Source organism: Prionailurus viverrinus, chromosome A3 (genome assembly GCF_022837055.1).
Source record: "Prionailurus viverrinus isolate Anna chromosome A3, UM_Priviv_1.0, whole genome shotgun sequence".
In the NCBI taxonomy this organism is placed as follows: Eukaryota; Metazoa; Chordata; class Mammalia; order Carnivora; family Felidae; genus Prionailurus; species Prionailurus viverrinus.
Genome location: NC_062563.1, coordinates 62,920,831 through 62,947,058, shown reverse-complemented (window position 1 = coordinate 62,947,058; position 26,228 = coordinate 62,920,831). Strand labels below are relative to the sequence as shown.

Here is a 26,228-nt window from a genome sequence, read left to right as displayed (position 1 = left end):
CAGAAGCCATAAAAGAAAGATAAATATTAAAGATATAAAGATTAATAAAAATTTCAAACTTCTGTAAAGGAAAACACTAAACTATCATAAACAAAGTCAAAACGCAATGGAAAAAGTACTTGCCATTTCATTAAAATAGAAAAAGCCTCCAGAAAATTAGTGAGGAAGTGACAAAACACTCGAAACAAAAACAATGGGCAAAGAAAATGAAAAGGCAGTTCACACAAAAAAAGTAAACTCCCTTCAAAATCAAACATGCAAATTAAAGTCATAAAACATTATTTTTCACCTTTCAAATGGGTGAAGTTACAAAGTTATCAGGTTATTAAACATTAAAGTTATTAAAAGTTATTGAAGATTAAATAAATATGAAGTTATTATTTAGTGACTTAAAAGTTATTAAGAAGTTTACTAATACTCTGTGTTCTGAGAATGTAAGAAAATAGGTCTCTCCATAGTTTGTTGATGGAAATATAAATTAGTACAACCTTTTGGAAAGTCAGTTTGGAAAATCAATTACGGGGGAAAAAGAAAATCAATCAAAAAACCTAAGTCAGATCATGTCACTCTGCTCAAAGGCCTTTAGTGGCCCCATTTCAATCAGTTGAAAACAACCACCTCCTTACAGTCTAGACCCAACAGTCTCTCCAACCTCATCATCCCTGACTGCCCCTGACCTACTGGGCTTCACCACATGCCCCAACCCACCCCCCACACACCCTATAAGCTTCTACATCACAGACTGGGCCCTTGTCATCCATCCCTTCAACCTGAAACAATGGCTCCTTCTCCTTCAGGTTGTTGCTCAAACATCACCTTCTAATGAGCCTTCCCCTGACTCAACCTTATTTAAAACTACCAACACCCAGATTCCCTATTCCCCTTTCCAGCCAGCTCCCCACCTCATGCTCCATTTTACTTCTTTGTTTAGTCTGTCTCCCTCTGCTTGAATGTAAATGCCAAGATGGCAGGGATTTTTATCGGTTTTAAGTGTTACATCCCCAGCATGTAAAAGTGTCTGACACATAAGAGCCACTTAAACATTTGCTGAATAAATAAATGGATGAACTGTATGCACATTACATACCAAGCCTTGTTAACAGCTGAGTACAGATTCCAACCCTCACACTCCCTACCACACTAAGCACATGGGTACTGAGCAGGAGAGGAATGCCAAAACAGGACTCAGGTTCAGCTGTCAACTGAGCCCCTCATGATACCAGGATGGGCAAACTGAAGGAGGCTGCTTGAAACTTCAACAATCTCAATTTTTCTTACTCTGTAACAGACTAGTATCCCTTCCATCATACACCACCACCAAGATACCCTATTTTATACAGGTCACCTAAGAATACTAGTAACATGGCCCAGTAAATATGCAGATGCAGGGCAAATTACCCTTTGTTATTCACTTTTTACAACTACCCTATACTGTCCTTAGAGTAAATACCCTCTAGAAAGAGAAAGAGAAAATAATGGTCCTCAGTAAAATAAAAAATAAAATCTCCACCTTGGTGGAGGTTTTACAACTCACTAGTTACACATAGTCCAGGAGAACACTAACTAGGAGCCAGGACTCTAATCAGCTCTGCAATAAAGAGCTTGCTGTGTGTGTGTCTTCAGTATCCTTGTCTGTAAAATAGGTGTGGAAAGCACAATCTCTAAGGACCTCCTTCCAGCAACCAAAAACTCAGGTAGCTATGATAACTGACGAAGCAGAAGTTTTAAGAGAGTAGCTGAAGTCCATGATCAAGAATTCAGAAGCACCCTCTATCTTAAGTAGCTATCCTTGCTACAGCTAAATCCCTTAACCTCTGAAGCTTCCCACCCTTCTGTAACCTCGGGTACTAAAAGCAGTCTCAGGTTTTGTGGAATTGTCCTTTTTCTTATTTTCCCCTCGTTCTCTTGGCTTAATTCCTGCTACTTCATCAGAATCCAGTCCGTTTTTGTGGTGGTTTGATTATTTCAGAGACTTCTGACTTGGGAGGTGGGGAGAAGCTTCAACTCAATGTTGGGACTCAGGATACCTTGGGATCAGGAAGGCCTGTGATTGTTTCATAATCTCATTTTCCTGCACATTATTTAAATGCACAACACATTCCTATGAGTAGTATCTTTCTCATGGGTAGTGATTCTCAGGTGGGCTCAGAAATACATGGATGTATTTCCACCATGCTGTCAGCACAGAGCATAACCCAGGGCTTGATTTCATGAACCATGAGATCATGACCTGAGCTGAAATCAAGAGTCAGATGCTCAACCAACTGAGACGTGCAGGTGCCCAACACACCTCTTTGTTTTTAATGGCTGGTTCTACCTTATTGGTGGGCATTTAGGTTGTGCCTTTTATTGCTATTATACACAGTTGCAGTGACCACCCTTTCTTTCCCCACCAATACACACATACACATATCTGTCTACATCTTTATATGGGCATGCAAGTATCTCTGTAGAATGCCAGTATTTCTTGAAGTGGAAACAAAAGATCAAAAGCTAGCTGTGTTAAACATTTCAAATTTCCAGTTCTGGAAACTTCAAATTTGAAGTTCTGTGAAAATAATATGTTTAAAGAAACTGCAACACTTCAAAAGTAGTATTACACTGTAGCCTCACCCCCAGTAATAATGCTCACTTTTAATCAAACAGGTTAAGCAATGAATACAATTCTTCATGTTCAATAATCTCTTGTGTTTTCCCAAAGTCTATCAATCATGTTGCATACTTTAATTCCAAGGACAGAGAATAAGATATAATTTATTTACAAGGCACCAACAGCATTTCCAAAATTATCCTGTTCTTTATTATATAACAGGATGTTTTCTCTATTTGTTTTTCTTACTCTATATTCTAAAACCCAAAATGATGAGAGCAAGGAAAATGATGTGAACAAAATGGGGGCTAGAAAGCTACTTAGAAATTACTACCATACACCAATGACAGCTGAAATTAAATTGAAAAACCACAAGGTTGAGAGTCTAAATCCCAGAAAAAGTTCTTAGGATTGTTGCTAGATATATAACAAAGTGATTCCAAGAACTGAAACGTGTTCTCTATATTTTGTTAGCTTCGTGGGAGGCTGGAAAATTAAGTGGGCAGGAAAAAAAAAATGATCTAACCCAAGATTAAGATAAAGAGCATGCAAAAGATATAATTAAGGAAAATTTTAAAAACAGGAGACAGAATTTTAAATACAAGTCTAAACAGTCAAATAGCTGATGGGAACTGCGGTGAGTCAATGTGCTCCCCCACCTAAACCAATTCAATTTTCATGAGTGCAAAAGTGCCTTTTCTTCATTTCTTAGATGAGATCAGATAATCTCATGTTCCCCAAGCTTTGATAGAACCTGAATGATGTCTGACCTCTGGCTCATCTTATCCAAAGCAGCCAAAGTCACATTGGTCCCAGAAAAGCCAGATACTTTCAAAGGCAATCTATTCTCTGTTTTAAAGGAGACTAACTCAATATTAAAATGTCTAAAGGATTTTCTTTTTAACCAAAAGTCAAACGAGGAGAGACAAAGAACATCAGAGAGACTGAATAGGCCACACTTATTTTTTTCAGATTATAAAAATTCTTTGTTTAGACACTAGGAGAAAGGCAAAAAGGAAGAGGGAGGGAGTGGGAGAGGGAAAAACAACTCAAGGATCTTAGACTCAAAATATCAAACATCCAATTAAGGTTAATACACAGATAGATACACACAATATCGAGAAATATAATTAGAGCAAATTTTAAACGGGGAACAATTTTCCTCTGGGTGAATTCAGAAGTTCTGAATTCTAAGATAAGACAACCTGCTTGAGGACACTAGATTCTTTTACTGAAATGTTGGAAATGTCCTAAAATTCATTTGAGCAATGCTGAGAAATATGTGTCAGAAGTATTTTGTTAAATGTCTTCCAAAAGCTGTGCATCTAATTAAACTTGGCATTTGACAAAACATCTGGGAGAAAAAAAAAAAAAAAAGCCAGTCCAACTTCCTCAGGACAACATTGCTATACCAGCAAATGTAAACCATTTTCAAAGGTTCTCCACGTCACATGACTTTGACATGCAGATATAAGAACACGATCTAACCAGAGGTTAGCAAACTTTGTTATAACAGACTTTGTTATTTCAGAGTTTGTGGGCCATTTGGTCTGGGTCACCACTTTGCAACTCTGTGGGTATAGTGCAAAAGCAGCTATGAACAATACCTAAATACCGTGCATGACTGTGTTCCAATGGAACTATATTTATGGACACAGAAATCTGAATTTCATGTGTCTTTTGACTTTTTTTCAACCACTTAAAAATGGAAAAAACATTCTTAGCTCATGGGCCATAGAAAAACAGGCAATAGGTCAAATTTGGTACAAGGGCCACAGTGTGCCAACCCCTGATCTAGACAATTAAATCAGGCAGAGAGGGATATTTAAACTGTTTCACAAAATATCAGGCCTTACTAGAGAAAGAGTTAGTTGGGGGTGGGAGGTGGCCCTAATTATCTATACACAGAAAGCTATCTAAAGGTAGTTTCTACCAAAATAATTCAAAAGGGGGAAAAGGGGCACTAACAATAAAAATTAAGTTTCTGACTCTACTGATAGATCAATAAGCTCTGAGGAAAAACAGATTTCTAGAGTGCTGTCCTATAGCCCATGAGTTCTTGATGTGGGAAATGGCAATTTTACATGATTTTATACAGGAAGAAAAGAAGCAGCAATTTAACAATCAAGTCAAGGGAAAGAATGGAAACAAGATGATTATAATCAGAGCAGAGGGAACTAACTGCAAGCTCTACACAGGCTACACATCCAGAACTCAGGGGGTGAGGGTGGGGAGGTACAAGGTCATAAAATGGTGACCTCTGAAATTGAAGCCAGTAAGTATCATCAAATAATGAAATTAGCTATGTGCAAAAGTGACCTACCTGAAGAGATGGTTTGTAAGCCTGTTGCTAATGAGAAGACGCCTCCAAAATCTCATCAGACACTAAAAAACAAATAATCTGAGATAAACTGAGCGCTAATTAATCATTTCAATCTGTGGCAATGTCATAACAGAAGGATGGAGATCCACATGGAGAAAGACAAGCCAAAGATAAGACTCGGTCAATGTTTCTCTGCAGGACTGGGCAGGTGAAGATGTACCCTGGCCTACTTTGTGGGCCCATCTTGCTTTGAGGAAAGATGGGTGCTAGCTGCCTTGTTGAAGGAGGGTGCTTCCAGAGCAAAATGTCCACTTACCACCCATTTCTGGAACAGAACAGCTTCCCAGACTCCAACTGAGAATCGATGCTCTGGCCAGGCCACCCCCGTATCTCATCTGCCTTGCAAGTTATTTCTCTTCTTATAAATTAAGAAACTGATATTCACATGCATTAAGTCTCTAATGACTTTGGTTACATTTGAAGAGTCCCCCAAAACTTCTTGATCACGACCATGGTGAACAGATAAAAAAAACTTCATGCATTTTTCCCATGCAGTTTCAGAAATTGCAAACTGAGGACAAGGCAGCCAATAACACCACAAAAGGATGGTGTGAGGCCACCCTGTTCAGCCACCACTAACTGGTGTCTCTTTGACAGATGTGCCCTTAAAGAAAGGGTACACAGCCAAAAACACTGAACTCTGGAGTCAGATGGCTTGCTTTGGATAAATCTCTGCTCCACCACTTCCTAAACTAAGGTTTCTTAAACTCCCTGAGCTCAGTTTCTTCATCTTATAAAAGAGAGATGGAGAAGGGATATATCTCGGAGCATTATTGTGAGGATTAAAAGAAGTAATGCATATGAAGCGCTTGGCACAATGCCTGGCACCTAGGAAGCACTCAACAAATGGTAGTTCTTTTTTGTTACTACCATTGTCACTATTTTTTTTATTACTATTAACTGTAACAATGGTGATAAGCCATTTTGCTGAATTCACTGACTCTGGTAATATTCCAGTCATTGATCTTCAATTACAGCAGAAATGTCCCTGTTTAGGTGAAGCTCTGGAGAGCATTTCTCCTTCTTAGGGCATAACATTAATTCCAATTCAAGACCCCAAACAACTTTTTCACAAGCTCTTCACCCAGGTGCAGAACGGCTCATCTTACAATAGCTACTAGTTTGCTTACACAAGTATACCTGTTCAATCTCATTCCCTGTTTCTGACCAGATTCATAAATCATGCCAATTGCCTCAAACCTTTGTACCCTTCTTCCTATCTAACTACCTCTTCCTCTTTACTATAAAACAAGAGATCTCCATCATTATGGCAAGTTTACTACCTATCAACTATTGATGTAAAGATTTTAACATTCCCTTACACATAGTAGATAAATAGAGATAGAGCCATCAGGGAAATGCAAATTAAAACCACAATGAGATGTCACTTCACATCCACTAGAATAATAATAAAAATAAAAAAGGCAGACAGTACTAGTACTGGCCAACATGTGAAAATACTGGAATTCTCACACACTGCTGGTGGGAATGTAATATGGTGTAGCCCCTTTAGAAAATGGTCTGAGGAGGGGCGCCTGGGTGGCTCAGTCAGTTGAGCGTCCGACTTCGGCTCAGGTCATGATCTTGCAGTCTGTGAGTTCGAGCCCCGTGTCAGGCTCTGTGCTGACAGCTCAGAGCCTGGAGCCTGCTTCGGATTCTGTGTCTCCCTCTCTCTGTCCCTCCCCCGCTCGCATTCTGTGTGTGTGTGTGTGTGTGTGTGTGTGTGTGTGTGTGTGTGTCTCTCAAAAATAAACATTTTTAAAAATTTTTTAAAAAGAGGAGCCAAGATGGCAGAACAGCACGGAAGTTTTTTTTGTGTCTCGTGTCCATGAAATAGCCAGATCAACACTAAACCATCCTGCACACCTAGAAAACTGATTTGAGGATTAAAAACAATTTTTTAAAAGAAAATGATCTGAAATTCCTCAAAAGTTAAAAAGAGTTACCATATGACCCAGCAATTCCACTCCTAGGTATATATGCAAGAGAACTGAAAACATATGTCCACAAAAAAATAAGTACATGAATGTTCATAGCAACATTATTCAAAATAGTCAAAAAATGTTAGCAACCCAAATATCCATCAGTGACGAATGGATAAACAAAATGTGGTATATCCACACAATGGAATTTCAGCAATAAAAGGGAATGAAGTATCAACTGGTGCTACAACATGAATGAATCTTGAAAATATTATGCTAAGTGACAGACACAAAAGGCCACATACTATATGGTTCCATTTATATGAAACATCCAGAGTAGGCAAATTTAGAGAGACAGAAAGTAGACTGGAGGTTGTCAGGGCTTGAAGGGGTTGGGAAGAAATGGAAGTGACTGTTAATGGGTACAGTTTCTTTTGTGGATGACAAAAATGTTCACCAAATTGTGGTGGTGCATAAAGTAAAAACCACTGTTTGTACACATTAAATAGGTAATTTGTATGGTACATAAATTTTATCTTCATAACACTATCATGCAATAAGTAAAAAATAAACAAATGCTAAAGGAGGGGTGCCTGAGTGGCTCAGTCAGTTAAGCATCCAACTTCAGCTCAAGTCATGATCTTACAGTTCATGGGTTCAAACCCATCGGGCTCTGCACTGACAGTGTGGAACCTGTTTGGGATTCTCTCTTTTCCTCTCTCTCTGACCCTCCCTGACTTGCACCTTCTCTTTCTAATAAATAAATAAATAAACTTAAAAAAAAAAAGTATGCTAGGGGCACCTGGGTGGCTCAGTCCACTAAGCATCCAATTTTAGCTCAGGTCATGATCTCACAGCTTGTGAGTTCGAGCCCTGTGTCAGGCTCTGTGCTGATAGCTCAGAGACTGGAGCCTGCTTCAGATTCTGTGTCTCCCTCTCTCTCTGACCCTCCCACATTCACACTCTGTCTCTTTCTCAAAAGTAAATAATAAAACATTAAAAAAATGTAAAACAAAGTATGCTAAAGAAACAATGACAAATGAGCTGGAGAAGAGTGGAGTCCCCTGGGTCAGTAGGAAGCATGGGAATAAAATCAGCTAACAAACTCATGAAAATGGGCTGAAGTGTTCCCTGAAAACCAGATTGCAAAACTATTTTTAAAAGCCATGCAAATCAAACATCTGTTAGCTTTTCAAGCGACTCCAAAACATTTTCATTACTCTAGTTATAGACCATATAAGTACAGTATCTTACAAATGTACTCTTATTTAATGGTTTGTTTGTAGTCCCATATCATATAAAACCTGTACTATGGAAAATACAGAACTAGTCATACCTATCATATTTGATTCATTTACTTATTCAATAAACATTTATTATATGCCTACTATGTGCCAGGCAGTGTCCTAGGTGTCAGGGATGCAAAGATGGGTAAGACGCAAGCCCTCCTCAAGCACCTCACTGCATCCTGAGCTGAGAGTTATAACACAGAGAGTTAAGAAAACATTGTGATTTGCCCTCTTCAGATCCTCTGTTCCCCTCTCTTTATGCCCGTCCCCCACTTGTGTGCGCTCTTGCGCACATGTGCTCTCTCTCTAAAATAAACAACAAAAAAGAAAACATTCTGACTTGTGTGGCTGCAAATGAAATAAGCTCCTAACAGATGTGTTTCAATGAAGATGATGATACAAAATATTTACAATGTGATGACTATCAACCCTGTAGTGACCAGTCCTCCCGAGCAGCGGCCTACCTGTTGACATGCTCCTCCCAGTCCTCTGGTGGAGGAGGAGCATCTGCATCGGTCCTGGCGAAGATGACATGCCGTTCACACTCGTTCATCACACTGCGTGCCTTCTGATTGTCGTAGAGCGGCACAGGGGTTGATGTGACTGTCTCCACATCTATTGGGACGTCTGATTCACTGTAAACAGGTGAGGAAATAGGACCAGGCCACACGTACTTCACACAACACAGGTGTTTTAACGATCATCTGGTTGCCAAAAAATGACTCTTTAATATAATCAGTTTTAAAGTATGTATAAGCATAGTATACCCACAAGAAAATTATGATCCAAAGTCATCTTTCCCACACTTGTCTAGATCTCTGCCCTCTGACATGCTGTTATGTGCTGGGGGAACACAAAGTCATTTTTAAGTGAGTCCATACAAAAAATAACAAACACCTGTAGTTTTTAAAAGACAAATATATTCTATAAGCAAACCTGACCACCTAGATGTGCTTTCCAATACAGTAGCTATAAGCCACATTCAACTGTTTAAATAAAAATTAAACAGAATTAAAAATTCAGTGCCTCAGTTGCACTAGCCACATTTCAAGTGTTCAACAGACAGATGTGGCTAGCTGCTACTATGTTAGATAGCACAGATACAGAGCATTTTTTCATTGCTGAGAGTTCTGTTGGACAGTGCTAGTCTAGAGTTTTAAATTATTCTTACATACTTTCCCTTTCGTTAGCAAGTCAACCCGTAGTTAATTATAGGCTGTAAAAGTCTATGATTGTCTAAGACAGATCGCCTGGAATGTAGACACCTTAGTTATTTAACTCATTGTGTAAGAAGCCTAGAACAGAAACAAATAGAAATGGACATGTGATGGGTCTTTCATATTTTAAAATGTTAATGAAATCCTAGTGCCATAAGGGCTCTTCGCTGTACCAACTTAGTCACCCAAAATACTATACCAATAAAAATTGTCTATTGGCTGTCTACCAAACATCACTTCAACTTTCTGACCCCAATGATCTTAATGACACCCATTCCCAATAGCTGGAATAACTATATCATTATGAAACGAAGTGAAATAATGTGCAGCTAGATTGGGTGGTGGGTGAAAGAGCTGATTATCTTCTCTGGACCAGACACTGGGCAAGGCACTTAGACTTGTATGTCTAAAAAGGAACTCTGGATTTCACAATTCCAAACCTATCCTCCAAGCCCCCAGTCCCCAACTCATAGCACCACCCAGCTACTTAAGCCAAAAATCTGAGTCATCCTAATTTCACCTTTCCCTTCAGTCCTGGGCCATCTTTCCAACTCACCACAGCAGGTCCTGTTGGCTCTACCTATGAAGTATATCTCAAGGCCATCCTCTTTCTCCATCTGTACTATTCCTGCCCCTATCCAACCTGTCACAATCTCTGGCCCCCACTACTACAATAGTCTCCTAGCAAGCCTTCTCTATTTCCACTTCTGAACTGTATCTATTGAATAAAAATTCAAAGCGATTTTTTAAAAATATAAATCCAATCTCTAGCTTAAAATCCTTCAGTGACTTCTTATCACTCATCAAATTCTTACACGAGGTAGTCTGTGCCTACTTCTCCCCCAGCTCCCACGAACACCCTCACTATAACCATATTCTAGGCACAATGACTTAAAAAGAGTCCCTAAAACATGCTAAATTCCCACTTTCAGGACCTGTATGTGGAGATGGCTTATAAGAGGAAATAATTTCCTAAGCACTGAAATGAGCAAGTCCACAGAATGTCACTTAAAGAAAATATCATGAGATCTGAACATAGGAGTTTCAACGTTACCAAGAAGCTTTAAAAGAGCTCCTCAGTTATGCCCTAGGCCAGAGGCAAGATTATGCTGGATTATCTCTAAAAGTCACAAATCCCCCGCCCTGTACAACTAAAAGAGCTAACAAAATGCTGCCTTCACTGGGAAATGAAATAAAACCACTATTCTACACTGTTTAAAACACACACATCATGGTACCTCTAGCTCATTAAGGCTCAATGAGAGATATAAAGAAGCAAAATCCAAGATCTCTATTCACCAACAAACCTAAAACCTGTAGTAAAGATTAGACATTGAATCAGAGTAAAACAAAGAAAAAAAGTCTCTTCCCCCCAAAAGTTTATAAAATTATTAAGGTCATGATTTGATCATCAAAATAGAATATATCAACCAATTTGGAAATAGAATTTGAATACCATACCTTAAAGCTCAAAAGAACTGCTAAACAAGTTTATTTAGGCCAAATGTAACTGTATGAATATTACACAGTAAGTTTATGAAAAAAGTCCTTACCCTATAATGTCGTCCAGTTGAAAATATAATCAGACCTAGCACCCATGGGTGGTGACAAGCTAAGAGAGAAAGCAAGGTCTTGGAATATGCTCCTAAACTTTGCTGGGTGAAGCCAGCAAAAGGAAATCACATCACCATAAAAAGGTTATTGCTGCCAGTGTTGGAACAAGCCAGAACACCAGACTAAAGGGAATGAGTCTAATCCTGAGTGTTAATAACTCTTCAGTCTTTTTCTTCACTCCTTCCATATAACTCCTATTATAGATACCTATATTATATACCATATTATGTAGATGTTGTTTGCTTTCCTAATTTGTTAGATGTCTTGAATGCAAAGGTCTACATATAGGCCTGATATCCCCACACTGCTTAACAGAGATGACTGAAGTAAGTATCCAAGGCCCCCGATACAAGCTCCCACAATAAAATTCTCTCTAATCTCCACCATCTGATTACTGCCCAATTAGGGCAACAGCAGCCCTTAGGAGAGAAGCCCAAACTCACATGTTACTTTCATGTTGCCTCCGGGGAGTCACAAAGAGCATGCGGGTGGGGCGAGCACTACTGGCATCTGGGTGGGCACTCCATGGCTTGGCATAGCTATGATCCAGAAAAACCAGGTCCAGCTCCCGCTCATGCACTGAAAGCTGGAAGAGCAGCGAGGTGCCCATGCGCCGGGCTGAAGTCTGGAAGTCCCTCTCCCCACCCCGGTGGGCCATGTCAGTAGAGGGCCAGCAAGTCAGAGAATGGGTATCTGCATACTAGTCACCTGCAGTGAGAAGTTTCAGTTTAAGTCAATTCAAAGACTCTATAAACGTCTTCCAACCTAGAATATCTAATACGCTTCTTTTGTGACCTATCGTTCATAAATGGAGTGTCCATTACACTGCAGACCTTTGCCTACCATAGGAAGGGCTCCTGAGATCTCACACCACCAATCAAAAAGGCTTTTGGCACCATTAGGACCCTCCATACTCAATCTCTACAAAATCCGTTTACTGTAAAGATGACTAAATCCACTGTTCACAAAGGCCTCACATGGACACATACTAAACTTGCTTGGCCAGCACCATAAATCCCATACAGGGTTTTGGCAAACAACAGAAATCACAAACAACTCTTCCAAAGCTAAGGGTGTCGCTCGCTCGGCTGCTCCACACGATTTTCTAAATCTTCTCGGAGCGTCTCCACGGCCAGGGCGTGAGCACCCTCCTAACAGCAGGGCAACGTGGGCCTCAAGGAAGCCCTTCAAGTTTCTTTCTTACGTTAAAAGTTTTGCAACTATTTCGTAATTCTCTGGAGTCTCTAAAATCTCCAAAGGAGAACTCCTGCCCAAAGGCTGCAACAAAACGCGGTCCCAGGAAGGCCCCTCTCCCCCGCCCCAGGGTGGGCAGTCCCCGGCAAACCGCCCGGTACTCCACGTACTCCGCCGAGGTCTCGCCACCGAACCTTAAAACGCCCCATCTAGTAGGTAGGGCTTATAATTCGCACTTTACAGACGAAGGCGCCGGCTCGGGAGGGGGGAATGAAGTGACTTGGCCAAGGTCACCGAGAGTTCGCGACGAGGAGGAGCCGCCTCGCACCCGCCTCCCGCCCGCGTCACGGGCCCCGGACCGGCTGGGCGCCCGCGTCAAGGCGGCCCAAGTCCTCCCCCGGCCCAACGCGCCCGTCCGACCACAGCGGCCCCGCCCCGGGCTCTGGCCTCCGGTCGCCGCATGCCCAGGGAGTCCTGAAGCCTTCGCCGAGGTCCCCGCCGCCCCGCCCCGAGACCCCCTTCCCCCACCCCCGGACCGGCCATCCCGCCGGCGCCGGCCCTACCCTCACCCGCAATCGCCGGGCCGCGCGCTCGGCCCGGGCCGGATCCCTGCGCGCGTGCGCGTTACCGCCTCCACGCCCGGCTCTCCGCAAAGCGCGGAAGAGGATTCTCGCCTGAGAAGGGTGGTGAGCGAGAAAACCCGGAGAGGGAAACGCTGCGGCCAAAAGGCGGGAAGAGAAAAGGCAGGAGGCCCGCGAGTCTCGCAGGCAGAGTCAGTACTGAGTCACGAGGCGACGACACCACCGGCCCTGCGGCTGAGGAGTTTAAGGAGGCAGTGCCATAAAAGGTAGAGACCAGGCTTGAGGGGTTGGAATCTCAGCGCCAACACTTAACTCTTTGGCTTTATGACCCCAGCAAGAGCTCAGCGTCCCTTCCCCCTCCCCCACCATCTCTAAATGTGCAAATACTTCACTGGGCGGCTGAGAGAATGAAATGGGGAATGCCTGGTACCTGGCAGGAACACAAGCAGATCTCACGATGCTGATTACCATGAGGGACCCCCAGAGTGTTCTACAAAAAGAAAGATTTCTGACGAAAGGATTGAGGTGGTGTCATGAAGGGGAAGTCACGGAAGGCTGGATTCTGAAGGACCAGGCCATTGCAGAGGGATTGGAAAGGTTAATAAGGGCAGACTCGGGGATAGCAAATGGGCCAAGTACAGCCCAACACCATTTTCTTTGGTCTACCCATTGCTTTCTTTAAAATTTATTTAATTGCAAACATTTGAAACTAGGGAGATTTCATGTAAAAATCCAGATTTCTGGGTTCTCTTGGAAGTTGGAGGCTGTGGCAGCACTGGACTCACTTTCCAGTGTGGCAGGCATGGAGTGTGCATATGCCCTCACTCTGGTCCACTTCACTAGGCCTCCTTGGCCGCCCGCTCCCCTGCTCTCCACCATGGCATGGTTACCCAGCCCTATACCATACACACACACACACACACTCCACCCCCAGGCTAGATTTAACTGCAGGTTAAATGGAATGGAAAACACAATCAAGAGTCAAGTCCAGTCATCTTAGGGTCTTTAGTGGATTGGTTCAACTCATTTTCGTTGCCTATCAGAGCAGGAGTGAGACAGCTGAAGTAAAGCTGATGGAAATAGGTGCAGAGAGCAGCCCAAATAAAGAAACACAATGCAGCAGAGGGCCTTTACAATGAATGGAACACAGAGCCCAGAGTGCCCAGGGGAAAGATGGAAGGTCAGGGAGTGGGGAAGCAGTTGAGACAAAGGAGGCAAACTGTGGTCATTTCACAATTCCAGACTGTTTCCAACAGGATAGTGAGTATTCTCTATAGCAGAGATGTCAAAACCTTAGTGCTTACTTTGCAGGGGTTTTGTTTTGTTTTGTTTTGTTTTGTTTCCAGTGCCTTGGCAGACATGTTTAATCAATTACAGCCCACTGTGAACCCACATGCAACTTCAAAATCATTTCTCCACACAGGACTCCAGAATGTCACTACCAATTGATTGGGGTTGGCCATCTCCTCCCTAAAATGCCTTTCCTTCCTCTGATATCCTGTGGGATACACTTGGCCTTCATTCACTCACAAATATTTATTAAATTCCTACTATGTGATATGTACTGTGCTAGGTGCTGAGGATACAGCACTGATGAGGCATGCTTCTTTTTAATCTGCATAAAAAATTGTTAAATTTATAACTGTGAAAATAAGGGCTAGCATTTAAAGAATAGCAAACAAGTTCCAGGTGACATAAATGACTTATTTCTTTTAACCCTCTCAATGGCTTTATATGCTGGGTTCTATTATAGTTGTATCCAAGGAGGTAAAGTATTTTGCCCGATGTTACACAGCTAGTAAGTATCAAAGGCAGAACTGGAACCCAGACAGTCTGGCTCCAGAACCTAGGCATTTAATCCCTCACAGCTCCACTCCCCACCATGCCTACTGTGATTAGATAAAGAGCAAGGTGATGAGCATATAGAACAGTGAGCCAACCTTGGCTTGGGTGATGGGAAAGTTGTCCTTGTGAAGGTAACAATGAAGCTGAAACCAAGAGAATGAAATAATGTGGTATGTGTTGGGAGAGAAGATCTCTAGGAGAAAGAACAGGGGGGAAAAAAGGCTCTGAGGCAGAAAGGAACTTGATAACATTAAAGGGGGGAAAAAAAAGGTGAGAACAGTACAACTAGGAAACAGGTGAAAAGAGACAAAGTTGGAGAGAGACATAAGCCAGAACCTGCAGGGCCCTAGTTGTCCCAGTAAGAATTTTGGTACTGACCATAGACTGCCTTGTGTTAACTTTCCTGTATTTGGTAAATAAAGAGTAGATCCTCAAAGTCACAGGCATTAACCTTCTTTATATCCTTCCGCAGAGAACATAGCCCAGGACATAGGGCATGGTTTCTGTGTTGACTAATGGTCTATGTATTGGTTGACAGATAGCAGGACACCAAGGCAAGAGACATGGTTAGAGTTGAAAACTAAATCTTTACTACTTCATATCCACTAGGATGGCTAAAAAGTCAACAGTGACAACAAAAACATGGTAAGGAGCACCTGGCTGACTCAGTCAGTAGACTGTGAGAGTCCTGATCTTGAGGTTGTGAATTCAAGCCCCGTGTTGGACAGAGAGATTACTTTTTTTATTAGTATTACAATTTTTTTTAATTTTGTTTACGTTTTATTTATTTTTGAGACAGAGAGAGACAGAGCATGAACAGGGGAGGGTCAGCGAGAGGAGACACAGAATCTGAAACAGGCTCCAGGCTCTGAGCTGTCAGCACAGAGCCCGACGCGGGGCTCGAACTCACGGACCGCGAGATCATGACCTGAGCCGAAGTCAGCCGCTCAACCGTCTGAGCCACCCAGGCGCCCCTATTACAATTTTTTTTAACATTTATTCATTTTTGAGAGAGAGAGAGAGAGAGGCAAAGCATAAACTGAGGAGGGGCAGAGCGAGAGGGAGACATAGAATCTGAAGCAGGCTCCAGGCTCTGTGCTGTCAGCACAGAGCCCAGCGTGGGGCTCGAACCCAAGAACCATGAGATCATGACCTGAGCCGAAGTTGGATGCTTAACCGACTAAGCCACCCAGGTGCCCCAAGACTCCTTTTTAAAAAAAATGATAAAAAGTGTTGGCAAGTATGTGGAGAAATTTAAATCCTCATACATTACTGGCTGGATTGCAAAATAATGCAGCCACTTTGGAAAACAGTCTGACAGTTCCTCAGAAAGTTAAACATAACGGTAATTCCATTCTTACAGGTATACTCAAGAGAATTGAAAACATATGTACACATAAAAACAAGTATACAAGTGTTCAGAGCAGCATTATTTATAATAGCTAAAAAGTGTTAACAACCTAAATGTCCATAAACTGGTGAATGGATATATAAAATGTGATATATCTATACAGTGGATTTATTAAGCCATAAAAAGGAGTGAAGTACTGATACATGTCACAACATGGATGAACCCTGAAAACATTACACTCAGTTAAAGAAGCCAGTCAAAAAAGGCCACATATGTACAATTCCATTTATGTGAAACGTCCAGAACAGACAAATCCATAGACAAAAAAAGTGGATACATGTTTCCAGAGGTTAGGGGAAGGGGAAAATGGGGAGTGACTGCTAATGGATATGAGATTTCTCTTTAGGGTGATGGAATATTCTGGAATTAGTGGTGATAGTCCCACAACATTGTGAATATATTAAAAACCTGAATGTTACAGTTTAAAAGCCTGGATTTGTGGTATGTGAATTATATATCAGTAAATCTGCTATAAAAAAACTTTATTTTTTAAAAATATTTATTTTGAGAGAGAGAGAAAGAGTGCACGTGCATGAGCAGGGGAGGGACAGAGAGAGAGGGAGAGAGAGAATCCCAAGCAGGCTTTGCACTGTCAGCACTAAGCCTGACATGGGGCTCAATCCTGTGAACCATGAGATCATGACCTGAGCCAAAATCAAGAGTCGTATGCTTAACTGACTGAGTCACCCAGGAGCCCCAAAAACTTTATTATTTTAAACCACTGAGATTTTGGAGTTGTTTGTTATCTCACTATAACATAACCCATCCTGACTGACACATTCAGCCAGGCTATCAGTCTAGTGCATGGGCAGAGTAATGACATGTACAAACCAGCAGACACTCAAAAAATTCAAAAAGCTATGGAAAAGTGTGTCCCACTAGGATGAGAGAGTAACTTAAGAATGAAGAAGACATGGGATCTGGGAAACAGGATCCAACACAGGAAACAGACACAGGGAATTCTAAAGATGATGGTGAGGGGAAGTGCTGGGATGGTAGCTGTGCTACAGGGCTGGGGAGCAACCAGTGTATGCTGGACAGAAGGCCAGGAGGGATATCCCCAGGAAAAACAGTAAAACTGGTAAAAACAAAAAAAACAAAAAAAACACAAAAAAAACCAAAAAACCTGATGGATTTGAATCTGGGGGAAATTGTATTAAAAGGAGTATCACAGGGGCACCTGGCTGGCTCAGTCAAAAGAGCATGCAACTCTTGATCTCAGGGCCATAAGTTCGAGCCCCACATAGGGTGTAGAGATTACTGGGAGGGGGTCGGGGGGAGGAAAAGGAGTATCACAGAGCTACTGAAGGATGTTGGAAGACTTGGTCAGACTTTCAAGATAAGCAAGCAAATGAAAAAAACAAAGCAACTCCTAACTTACAGTAAAACACAAAGTTATATAAGAAAGGATATGGAATGAGAGTGCAGTTGACCCTTAAACAATGCCGGGATTAGGGATGCCAACTACCCTGCCTTGCACAGTCGAAAATCCATGTATAACTTTTGACTCCCCCCAAACTTAACTACTAATAGCTTATTGTTGACCGGAAGCCTTACCAATGATATAAATGGTCAATTAACACATATTTTATATGTTATATGTGTTATGTACTATATTCTAATAATAAAGTAAGCCAGAAAAAAGAGAATGTTACTAAGAATATTATAAGGAAGAGAAAATACATCTACAGTACTGTACTGTATTTATTGAAAAAAATCCACTCACTAGTGGACCCACACAGGGGTGCCTGGGTGGCCTGGGCAACTGACTCTTGACTTCTGCTCAGGTCATGATTCCAAAGTTGTGGGATCAAGTCCCAGGTCGGGCTCTGGGCTAAGCGTGGAGCCTGCTTGGGATTTTCCCTGTCTCTTTCTCTCTCTCTCCCTTCCTCTGTTTCCTCCCCCACTCATACTGTCTCTCTCTCTCTAAAATTAAAAAACAAAAAAACAAGGGGACCCATACAGTTCAAACGTGTTGTTCAAAGGTCAACTGTATATTACTTGATATGCAGTGAAAAAATATACATCATCATAGTAAAGAAAATAGTGAATATAGATTTAGTCCCCAGATGAGGTATCATTATATTGGGAGAACAGAATGCAGAAAAGGCAGAGTGAGAGAAACCTAAACTCCCGTGCATGATAAACAGCAGTAGAAATGTCTGAAAGTGATGAATCAGGAAGTTTTGGGAGAGAGACGCTGGGAGGCCAGAAGAAATGACAGATGGGGTAAGAGTTGACTTAATAGACAACGTGTCAAATTGAAAAATTCAAGGGTTGCTATTTAGAAACATAGAGGTTAATATTAGTAGAAATGACCAAAAAGAGCACTTCTTGCTCCATCTCTCCCACCCTTTATTCTCTCTCCCTGGTACTTATCTTGGGCCAGATTTCTGCTGTTTTTCTATTTATTCTCCCATTAGTGCCACGTAGGGATTTTTATCTTCTCTCTGCCCTGTTCCTTCCTCAGCACATCAGTCTTACTGTTTTTTTTCATTCTTTGCTAATTTGGGAGATGAGAAATGATTTCTTGCATTTCTTTGCTTGTTATTGATGGGCTCAAAATTTTTTACATCTTTTCTTGGTGGGGGGCAGGTGCTTTGGAATCCAACTTGGCAAAGTGATAAATGGTATCTCATTTAGTTTCTTTGATGAACAGAAACTGATTTTTGCTACATCTTTTTTTTTTTTTGGTCCATTTGGGCAATCATATGTTATAAACTTTCCCCCATCTTCCTTGGGAATATTCGTCTTTTTCTTATTGAATTATAAAAACTCACATTAGGAGCACCTGGCTGACTCAGTCAGGTGGAGCATACAACTCTTGATCTTGGGGTTGTGAGTTCAAGCCCCACATTGGGTGTAGAGATTACTTAAAAAAAAACAGTCTTTAAAAAAAACATATATTTTTAAAAAGCTCATGCTAAAAAGGCTACTAACCTTTCAAACAATACCTATGTTGCACATAGGTATGTATGTACCTACTTTGATATTTGTCGTTTAAGGTATGTTTTTCTGCATAGGAATTTAAATTTTATGGGGTCAAACCTATCAGCCTTTTCCTTTTCAGGGTTTGCCTTTCATGTCAATGATGTTTGGTTTGGAAAATCATGAACAACGCAAAAAGCTTTATATTGTGTTCAGATTTCAAGAAAAACTGTCAGGAAGGACTTTTTCTTTTTAAATCTGCTGCAGTGGAAAGCAGTTGTAGCACCAAGATCCCACATGTAGCTTTTTCCCCACACGTAGCTTTTTGAAAGCCATGCCTCTTTTAGGAGGCATAGTGAGGTTACTGTTAAATTGTTTCATGGCTTATATATGTTTTTAAAATATGCATTAATCTTTGCACTTTTGGATAAGATGCAATTTATACAATGTTCAGACCATAAGCAGAAGAAATCTTAGTGTGGAAGAGATGAGAGCAAATGATCCAGCTCCATCGTCATGACAAGAGGCCTCAAGAGTAGTCAAGATGCCATAGCAAAACTGTACTGACATTGAGATTTTTCTTTCACTTTACATAAGAAAGTGACATAAGAGCTCATTAATTAAAAAGCTGATTTTTTCCCTTTTTTAAAGACAGACCCATTTCTGGACTTACGTTTCCTTTAGAAAAAAGGAGGCCTACATATCTGCTTACACATTAGGAAGGGATTCTCCTGAATCTTTATTGAAACAGTCTTTGATTTCCCTATTCCTTTTCTCACATCACCTTGCTTCTCTCATTTTCTCATCTAAATTGTGTGACTCTGGCAATGATTCACTCCAGATAACTTGCTTATGTAAAGAGGAAACATTAACTGTATACCTGATCTTGAAATCAGAACGGTGAGAATAAGACAGAAAGAGAAAAGAAAGAGGAAACGCAAAGTGGCCAAATTATTTTGTTTCTACAGGCCCAGTCACCTCAAGCCACTGGCTCCATACTCCTGTGACTTCTTCTTCCTGTCGTTCCCCTCCATTCCTCTCCAGAACCAAGAACCACTCACCTTTGTGACATCACTTCTACTGCTAAGCAACAGACCTGGGGCTCTCTTCACCCCCATGAGCCCTGGGAGAACGTTGGACCAAGGTGCTCCAAGAAGGAGGCTTTGCTGCAGAGGGAAGGAGAGAAGGAGGTGGAAAACATGCTGCGGGTTGTCGTGGAGTCAGCCAAGATTAGCCCACCCCTAAGCCCCCCACCCAGACCCTGCGTGTCCATCTACTTCCAAGGTGAGAGCCAGGATGGAGAGAGAGCCCCAAGAGGGAACATGCGTTCAGTGAAAAAATAGACTTATTGGTGCCCTGGTCTATAAAGATGCCCTGTGTGACAGAAAGGTGAGGTAGACACTGTCCATTTCTTTCAAAACTTATGTTTATTGCTATTATTTCTCCTATTATGACATCTCTGCCTCCCGTTTTTTTTCCAGGGAAATGGCTACAGGGAAAAGAGAAGATTAATACTTCTCAAGCTGCTTCTGTGAACTAGGGCTTGTGCCACAAGCCGAGGCTTAAAAAAAAAAAAAAAAGTACCTGCTTCATAGGATCGATGTGAGGATTTTAAAAGATAATATGTGTACAGCTCTTTGTACAACATCCAGTAATGACCATTCCATCCTATGAGAGCCTTTTCATAAACATAATGATTTTTTCTCCTCACAATGATCCCATGAGGCAAGTTTTATTGTCTCCATTTTTTATAGATAAGGAAAAGTGTCCAAGAAGGTTGGCGGATGAAATGATTTGGGGGAGAATGTGAAGGAGATTAAGTATGTCTGTGTAACACAGAGCTGGGAGCAAAAAAGAAGAAGGCCAGGAGAAATATAGTCTGTTGGTGGAAAGTAGGGGGAGGTGGATTCAGTCAAATGAGGTTTCCTAGCACATGTGGGGAGTGAGAAAATTAAGGCCAAGAGAAAGAAGGCACAGTAGTTTCTATAACAGGCATGAGTAAAGAATGAGGTTCCTTAATTTGTTTTTTCTGGGTTGTGAAACCATCCTCACTGAATGTGACAACACCCTTCAGAGAGTGGACATCTGGGACTCCAGGTTCAAGGGCCATACATGTTGATGTCCCCAGGTACAGGTTCAGAGAGGTGTAGTGGACGTTTAGTGTGTCTTAGCTGTGAGCCAGGGGATAGCCTGATTCAGAGCCTTCTTTCCTACCACCTCGAAGGCATTATCTTTCTCCTCCCAGAAATACCGCTTACAAAGATGCCTAAATCCCAGACTCCTGGGCTTTCCCACAGATTTACCTACAAATTCTTATAACTGAATGTTTGATATTTTTTATTCCCTTTTAACATTTCCAAGCCCCTCTTCCCCCATATACCATCCACTACCCTGCATCCCTTCCCACTACCCAGCAAGTGCATGCTTGCACACACACTCTCTCTCCCCCTCTTTCACATTCTTTCCTTGGGAAGGATATCAAGGTAATATAGCAATTTAAAGGTTCTTTGCAGCACTATAGATTGTTCTTTGTTAAAGATATTTCTGGAGGAAGGGGATTTTAGTGGATGAAGAACTCTCAACCCATTATAGATGTTTTGGCATGACTTAAGGTCCACTAGACTTTGCTCTGGTAACAAACAAACCTTTAAATCTCAATGCCCTAACACAATAAAAGTTTATCTCTTTTTCACACCAAGTCCTGCATTGATGGGGCAGCAATCCTGAGTGGCTCCTCCAAGCAGGGTTTAGGGACCAGCTGCTTGCTGCTTTTAGCTGCAAAGTCATCCTGGCACCACCCTGCCCATAGATCGTGAGGGTGGATGTGAAGAGTGGAGAGAGGAAGAATGTCCTGGGAGATTTTAGGAGCCGATCTTGGCAGTGATGAAAATCATTCCCAAACTGCATTTGCCAGAACGAGTCACGCGGCACCACCTGGCTGCAAGATGACTAGGAACTACGTACAATGGAAGAAAATGAAGCAAACACATTATCTGTCACATGGGATGATGTTACTCTTACAAAAAGTGAGAAATTTTGAAACGCCCAGAGTTAAGAATCAACTTCGTGGCACATCTCCCAATGTAGATTTGAAGTTTTCTTAGAGTCCTACCTCTCTTTACCACACTTGAACCTAGACTTTGAAATATTTCCTACCACCAATGACAGCCTCTTGGTACCTTTGCAGATGTCAAGAGGAGAACTAGTGAAGTGGAAGGGAATAACCCCACATGGAATGAGGTAAAACACATCAGGACAAATCCAAAAGAAGCAGTGACAACCCCAATAGTGAATTTGGGTCCTGGCCATGCTCAGAATTCTAGAGAGAGGACAGGGAGCCTCACAAGCTCTCCCCAAGGCTAGGGCATCTCAGCCTGGGAGGAGCCCCTGAGCCGATATGGCTGTGCAGGCCTGAGGGCCACAGCAGCCACATCTGCCCAGAGCTGTTCTTGGCCCTTCCCCTCCACTCCGGGGATGGATCCACGATATAGCCCATGTTGTCCAACCTGGCCATCCTGATGTTCCGAGAAACCTGAAGCAGAGACCAGGTTCCCTGTGCAGGATCCCTCTCATCTTCCATCCATCCATATCCCCCACCCCCACCCCAGGTCCCCAAACTCCATAACTACTAAGACGCCCATGATATTGCAGTCACACTGCGGAGTCCAGGAAGGATGCTCAGCATTTTGGTGAAAGGTAGCTAATGCCATCCTGTTAAGAAACCAGACTTGAGAGAGGTTCCTCAGTTGAAGACAAACAATGTGCCAGCTCATTCCCTGCATCTTTCCTCCTTTCCTAGAAGGGTGGGAAGGGGAGGGTGGAGGAAAGATGCTGACCTCCCCATGCCTCCCACAGACGCTAATCTGGCACCTCTGGGACTGCTCCTTGCCAAATGACTCTTGTCTGCAAATCATCCTTCGGGACATGGGCGCAATAAAGAAAGAAAGGTGAGGCAGAGAGAGGCCGGAAGCTAACTCTGTGATCAAAAGCCACAGCACATGCTGCATCTCCTGTCTCTATCCATAGCTCACTCAGGTGGCAAGGATCATACCCATTCCAGCTAATTAATGGGGGAAAAATGGTGGGGGATCTGCGGAAGGGTGGTGAGGCTGGATATGCAGACTAGAACCAGGACCCTGGGAAGCCAGGGGCAGTTCTGTCTCTTCTGAAACCACAGAATCTCAAATCTCTGCTTCTCTCTACCCAACCCTGGCTTCCCATCATGGACACATTCTAGTACCCAGTGGAGACTAACACCCACTGAGACTGGAACTAGGGCATCCCAAGTCAAAATTCCTAGGATGGGGAATCTGATTGGCCAAGCTTCCATCAGGTGTCTACCCCCGGTCCAATCAGCTGTTATGTGGTACTGTTCCCATTCAGGAGGAGTGTGAGAAGGAGCTTCTGGGAAGGGGCTGGGCAGGGCAGAGCCAGTAACTGGGCACCCAGTGCTCAGAGCTCCAAAGTCAATTACCAGAGACGCGAGAGTCCTGCGTCCTCTGGTGGATGCTTCACATCACTGCATTCTTCCTTCAGCCTCTGTGTGGACAACACAGCCTGTAATAGAGAAAACCCTAGATAAAGTCATGCCTGGGACAGAAGACACCCTTTCCCCTTGGCTCAGGATCTTATATGTATTCCTCATCTCCCCAGGTTCATTGGCCTGGCTACAGTACTGCTCCAGCCCTTGGTGCAAAAACCAAGCAACGTCCTTTTTGTGAAGGACCTGACCCTGCTTAACCATGCCATGATGTCCACAGATGTGAGTTGGGCCTCAGGAATGGTGGCTAGAGGAGTGGGGGGAGCCGGTGAAGCTGGGCTACTCCACTTTAACAGAGGCCCAATGCCTCCACCAGACAGCACTTCCTGCCCTAGGAGGCCCCATCACATTGCCATCATCTCCCTGACCTCCCCATCCTGCCATCCATCTACCCTCTCACCCCTACATCTACCCATTTAGATTGATTAGTCAGTTGTCCATTGGGTGTCAGCCACCGTGTTAAGCCTGGGATGCAAAACTGAAGCCCATGGTCCATTGATACTACTCACAGTGACAAGTGCTCCAGCACAAGTGTCAGGAAGGCTAGGTCACTGAGGTCAGGAGGAAGTGAATGATTCCATGTGAGAGGTAGCAGAAGGCTTTGTAAAAGATGTGATTGAGATAGATGGAGGCAGACAAAGACCAACCAAAGGAGAATAAGCAAAGGCTGTTTATGCAGACCTGGTTATGTATTTTGGCAGAGACTCAAATACAGGCAGAGGAGGGGGAAAGCTGTTCAGTGGAAACAGGGAAGGCTCTCGGTGTGCCCTAATTGGAGGCTACTGGTGAGGGAAGCTATAAGCGGACCAGCTAGAAGCTGGGCATCCTATGTGATTGGTTAGGGGTATGTATTTGGCTTTCTCTGGTTGGTCCTAGGTGGAAAGAAAGGACAAAAATTAGGGAAGCTATCAGTTATTAATTAGTCAATCAGTTTAATTAGTTAATCAGTCAATTAATTAATTAATCAGTCCTGGCTATTTGGGGCCAATTGTTACAGGGGTTATTGTTTGGCTTCCTGGACTGGTTGCTAGAGGAGTACTCCGACTTCCTACAAGCCTGACTTAGAAATAGCAGGCTGACTTCCCAGGATGGTTACTTTAGATTTATTGGGTTGGTTTCCTGAATTGATTGCTGCAGATGTGGGTCAGAGTTCCATTTTTATATAAGGTCTGGCCACTGTCCTTTTGTATATTGAGTTTCTCAGTAGGCCCGAGTTTGCCCAATGGACGGGAAAGAAAGACAATGCCAGGCAAGGGTGTAAGGTGCATGTGTGAAGGCTGGAGGGAGACAGAGGCAGACAGCAGGTGCAGGGAGGGTTGGTTGGTGTACTGCTGGCACACGGGAGTTGGGAGGATGTGAAGGGAGTGGTGGGAGAGCTGAGACTAGCTGAGACCAGGGGCCTGAGGTGAAGGGCCTTATGGTCTATGCTGGTGAGTTGTGACTTTACTCTCATCGGTTAGGGCACTTACACAGTGTTTAGGAAGCAATTCTGGCAAAGGTCTAGAGTTTGGATGGGTAGTGAGCACTTGGAGGCAAGAGGTTAATTAAGAGGTATTTGCAGGAATCCTCACCTGAGGTCAGGAGATGTTGGGCTAGGAGGATTGCTGTTGGCATCAGCAGTTCTGGACTGGTCCCAAGGTGCCTCTCCCTCTCCTCCCTACCCCACCGCACCCCCCTTGTCACCACCACTACCATGTGCCTCTTCTATTCTCCATATCCCCTCTGCTATAACCCATTGCTCTCCCCCTACCAGTTCATAACCTCCCTCCTCCCCAGACTTCACAGACCCCATGGCGTGGCATGGCCTGGTACCATGGCCATCATCGCTCCCCACAGGGGGACTGGGCATGAATTCAGCCAGGCCAAGTAAGGTTCCAGTGTTATGATGCGGCCAAGGATAGCAGGATCTGGCTTAAAGCTCCCCTGCCTTTGCCTTGCAGTGCACTGTCACTCTACAGGTGGCCCTTATGAGAAACCAGGATATTGAGAAGATAGGTATGTACTTGGGACTTACCCCTGCTCTTCTCCAAGCATAGCTGGATGGGCTCTTTGGGACTTTTGAGGCCATCCCTCAAGGCCTACAGAAAGATTATGACCAGGTTAGGGTTTAGAGGCCAGATCTTGAAACACCTAGCTGAGGTTATCTGTCCCCGACCCCCCCAGCCCCGCCAGTATTTCCACTTGACATCTCTAGAGATAAAGCCCAGCCTCCAATGGCTGCAGAGGGAAGCAAGAATAGCCATTCTAAGAGCCCCCCCATGTGTGGAGTGTGGGGCCCAGGATTATTGAGAGTGAGAGAGAGCCTATTTTCTGAGGAGGACATGTGCCCCTTTTGAGGCCTCTTGGCCATGGTTTTAGTCAGCACCTAGTCACTAGGGATAGAACAATGAAATGTGGCTATTGCCTCAAAACCTGAGCCCCAGCCTCCGAGAGCCCACCCAGACTGTGTTTCCCCAGGAGATGGCATAAGTGCACGAGAAGTGGCTATGCAGAAACTGATGGTCCCCAGCTCCACCATGTCTAAACCTCTGTCTTCAAAGCCTCAGCACTTTCAGGTGAGGACCTTCCAGGTTGAAAGCCCTCATGATTCACCTGACTGTCTCACTGCATTCCCAGTTCATCCCCATCTCTCCACAAAGTCATGGCAAAGGGCCAGAGCTACCGGTCTTCTGAACCTTGCTGCACATCTTGCTTCTCTGGGTGCCATTCTGAGC

The 26,228-nt window shown here is 43.1% G+C and overlaps 3 protein-coding genes across 10 annotated transcripts in view; 1 reads left to right on the top strand and 2 right to left on the bottom strand.

Annotated features, from left to right (window-relative positions):
* The window catches only part of KANSL3 (KAT8 regulatory NSL complex subunit 3), a 43,205-nt gene extending 30,322 nt beyond the window's left edge, over positions 1-12,883 (bottom strand). Inside the window, exons 1-4 of one of the 8 annotated variants that reach the window (XM_047851828.1) lie at positions 11,459-11,588; positions 8,956-9,027; positions 8,649-8,819; positions 4,914-4,975 (exon numbers count right to left, since the gene is read on the bottom strand). In XM_047851828.1, the coding sequence (XP_047707784.1) occupies positions 4,914-4,969 (56 nt within the window). In that variant the 5' untranslated portion in view covers positions 4,970-4,975; positions 8,649-8,819; positions 8,956-9,027; positions 11,459-11,588. Of the gene's footprint in view, positions 1-4,913; positions 4,976-8,648; positions 8,889-8,955; positions 9,028-11,458; positions 11,724-12,379; positions 12,680-12,778 lie in introns of those variants that run through there. The other 7 variants (XM_047851823.1, XM_047851829.1, XM_047851824.1 and 4 more) reach the window with 7 other exon arrangements.
* A 32-nt stretch (positions 12,884-12,915) lies between these two features.
* FER1L5 (fer-1 like family member 5) overlaps positions 12,916-26,228 on the top strand; it is a 60,097-nt gene continuing 46,784 nt past the window's right edge. The window contains exons 1-7 of the mRNA XM_047851821.1: positions 12,916-13,056; positions 19,943-20,258; positions 22,162-22,214; positions 22,830-22,921; positions 23,628-23,736; positions 25,455-25,509; positions 25,972-26,069. Of these exons, the coding sequence (XP_047707777.1) occupies positions 20,174-20,258; positions 22,162-22,214; positions 22,830-22,921; positions 23,628-23,736; positions 25,455-25,509; positions 25,972-26,069 (492 nt within the window). The 5' untranslated portion in view covers positions 12,916-13,056; positions 19,943-20,173. The remainder of the gene's footprint in view (positions 13,057-19,942; positions 20,259-22,161; positions 22,215-22,829; positions 22,922-23,627; positions 23,737-25,454; positions 25,510-25,971; positions 26,070-26,228) is intronic.
* Positions 23,468-26,228, bottom strand: part of LMAN2L (lectin, mannose binding 2 like) — a 92,993-nt gene continuing 90,232 nt past the window's right edge. Inside the window, exons 9-10 of the mRNA XM_047851835.1 lie at positions 25,529-25,592; positions 23,468-23,531 (exon numbers count right to left, since the gene is read on the bottom strand). Coding sequence (XP_047707791.1) covers positions 23,507-23,531; positions 25,529-25,592 — 89 coding nt within the window. The 3' untranslated portion in view covers positions 23,468-23,506. The remainder of the gene's footprint in view (positions 23,532-25,528; positions 25,593-26,228) is intronic.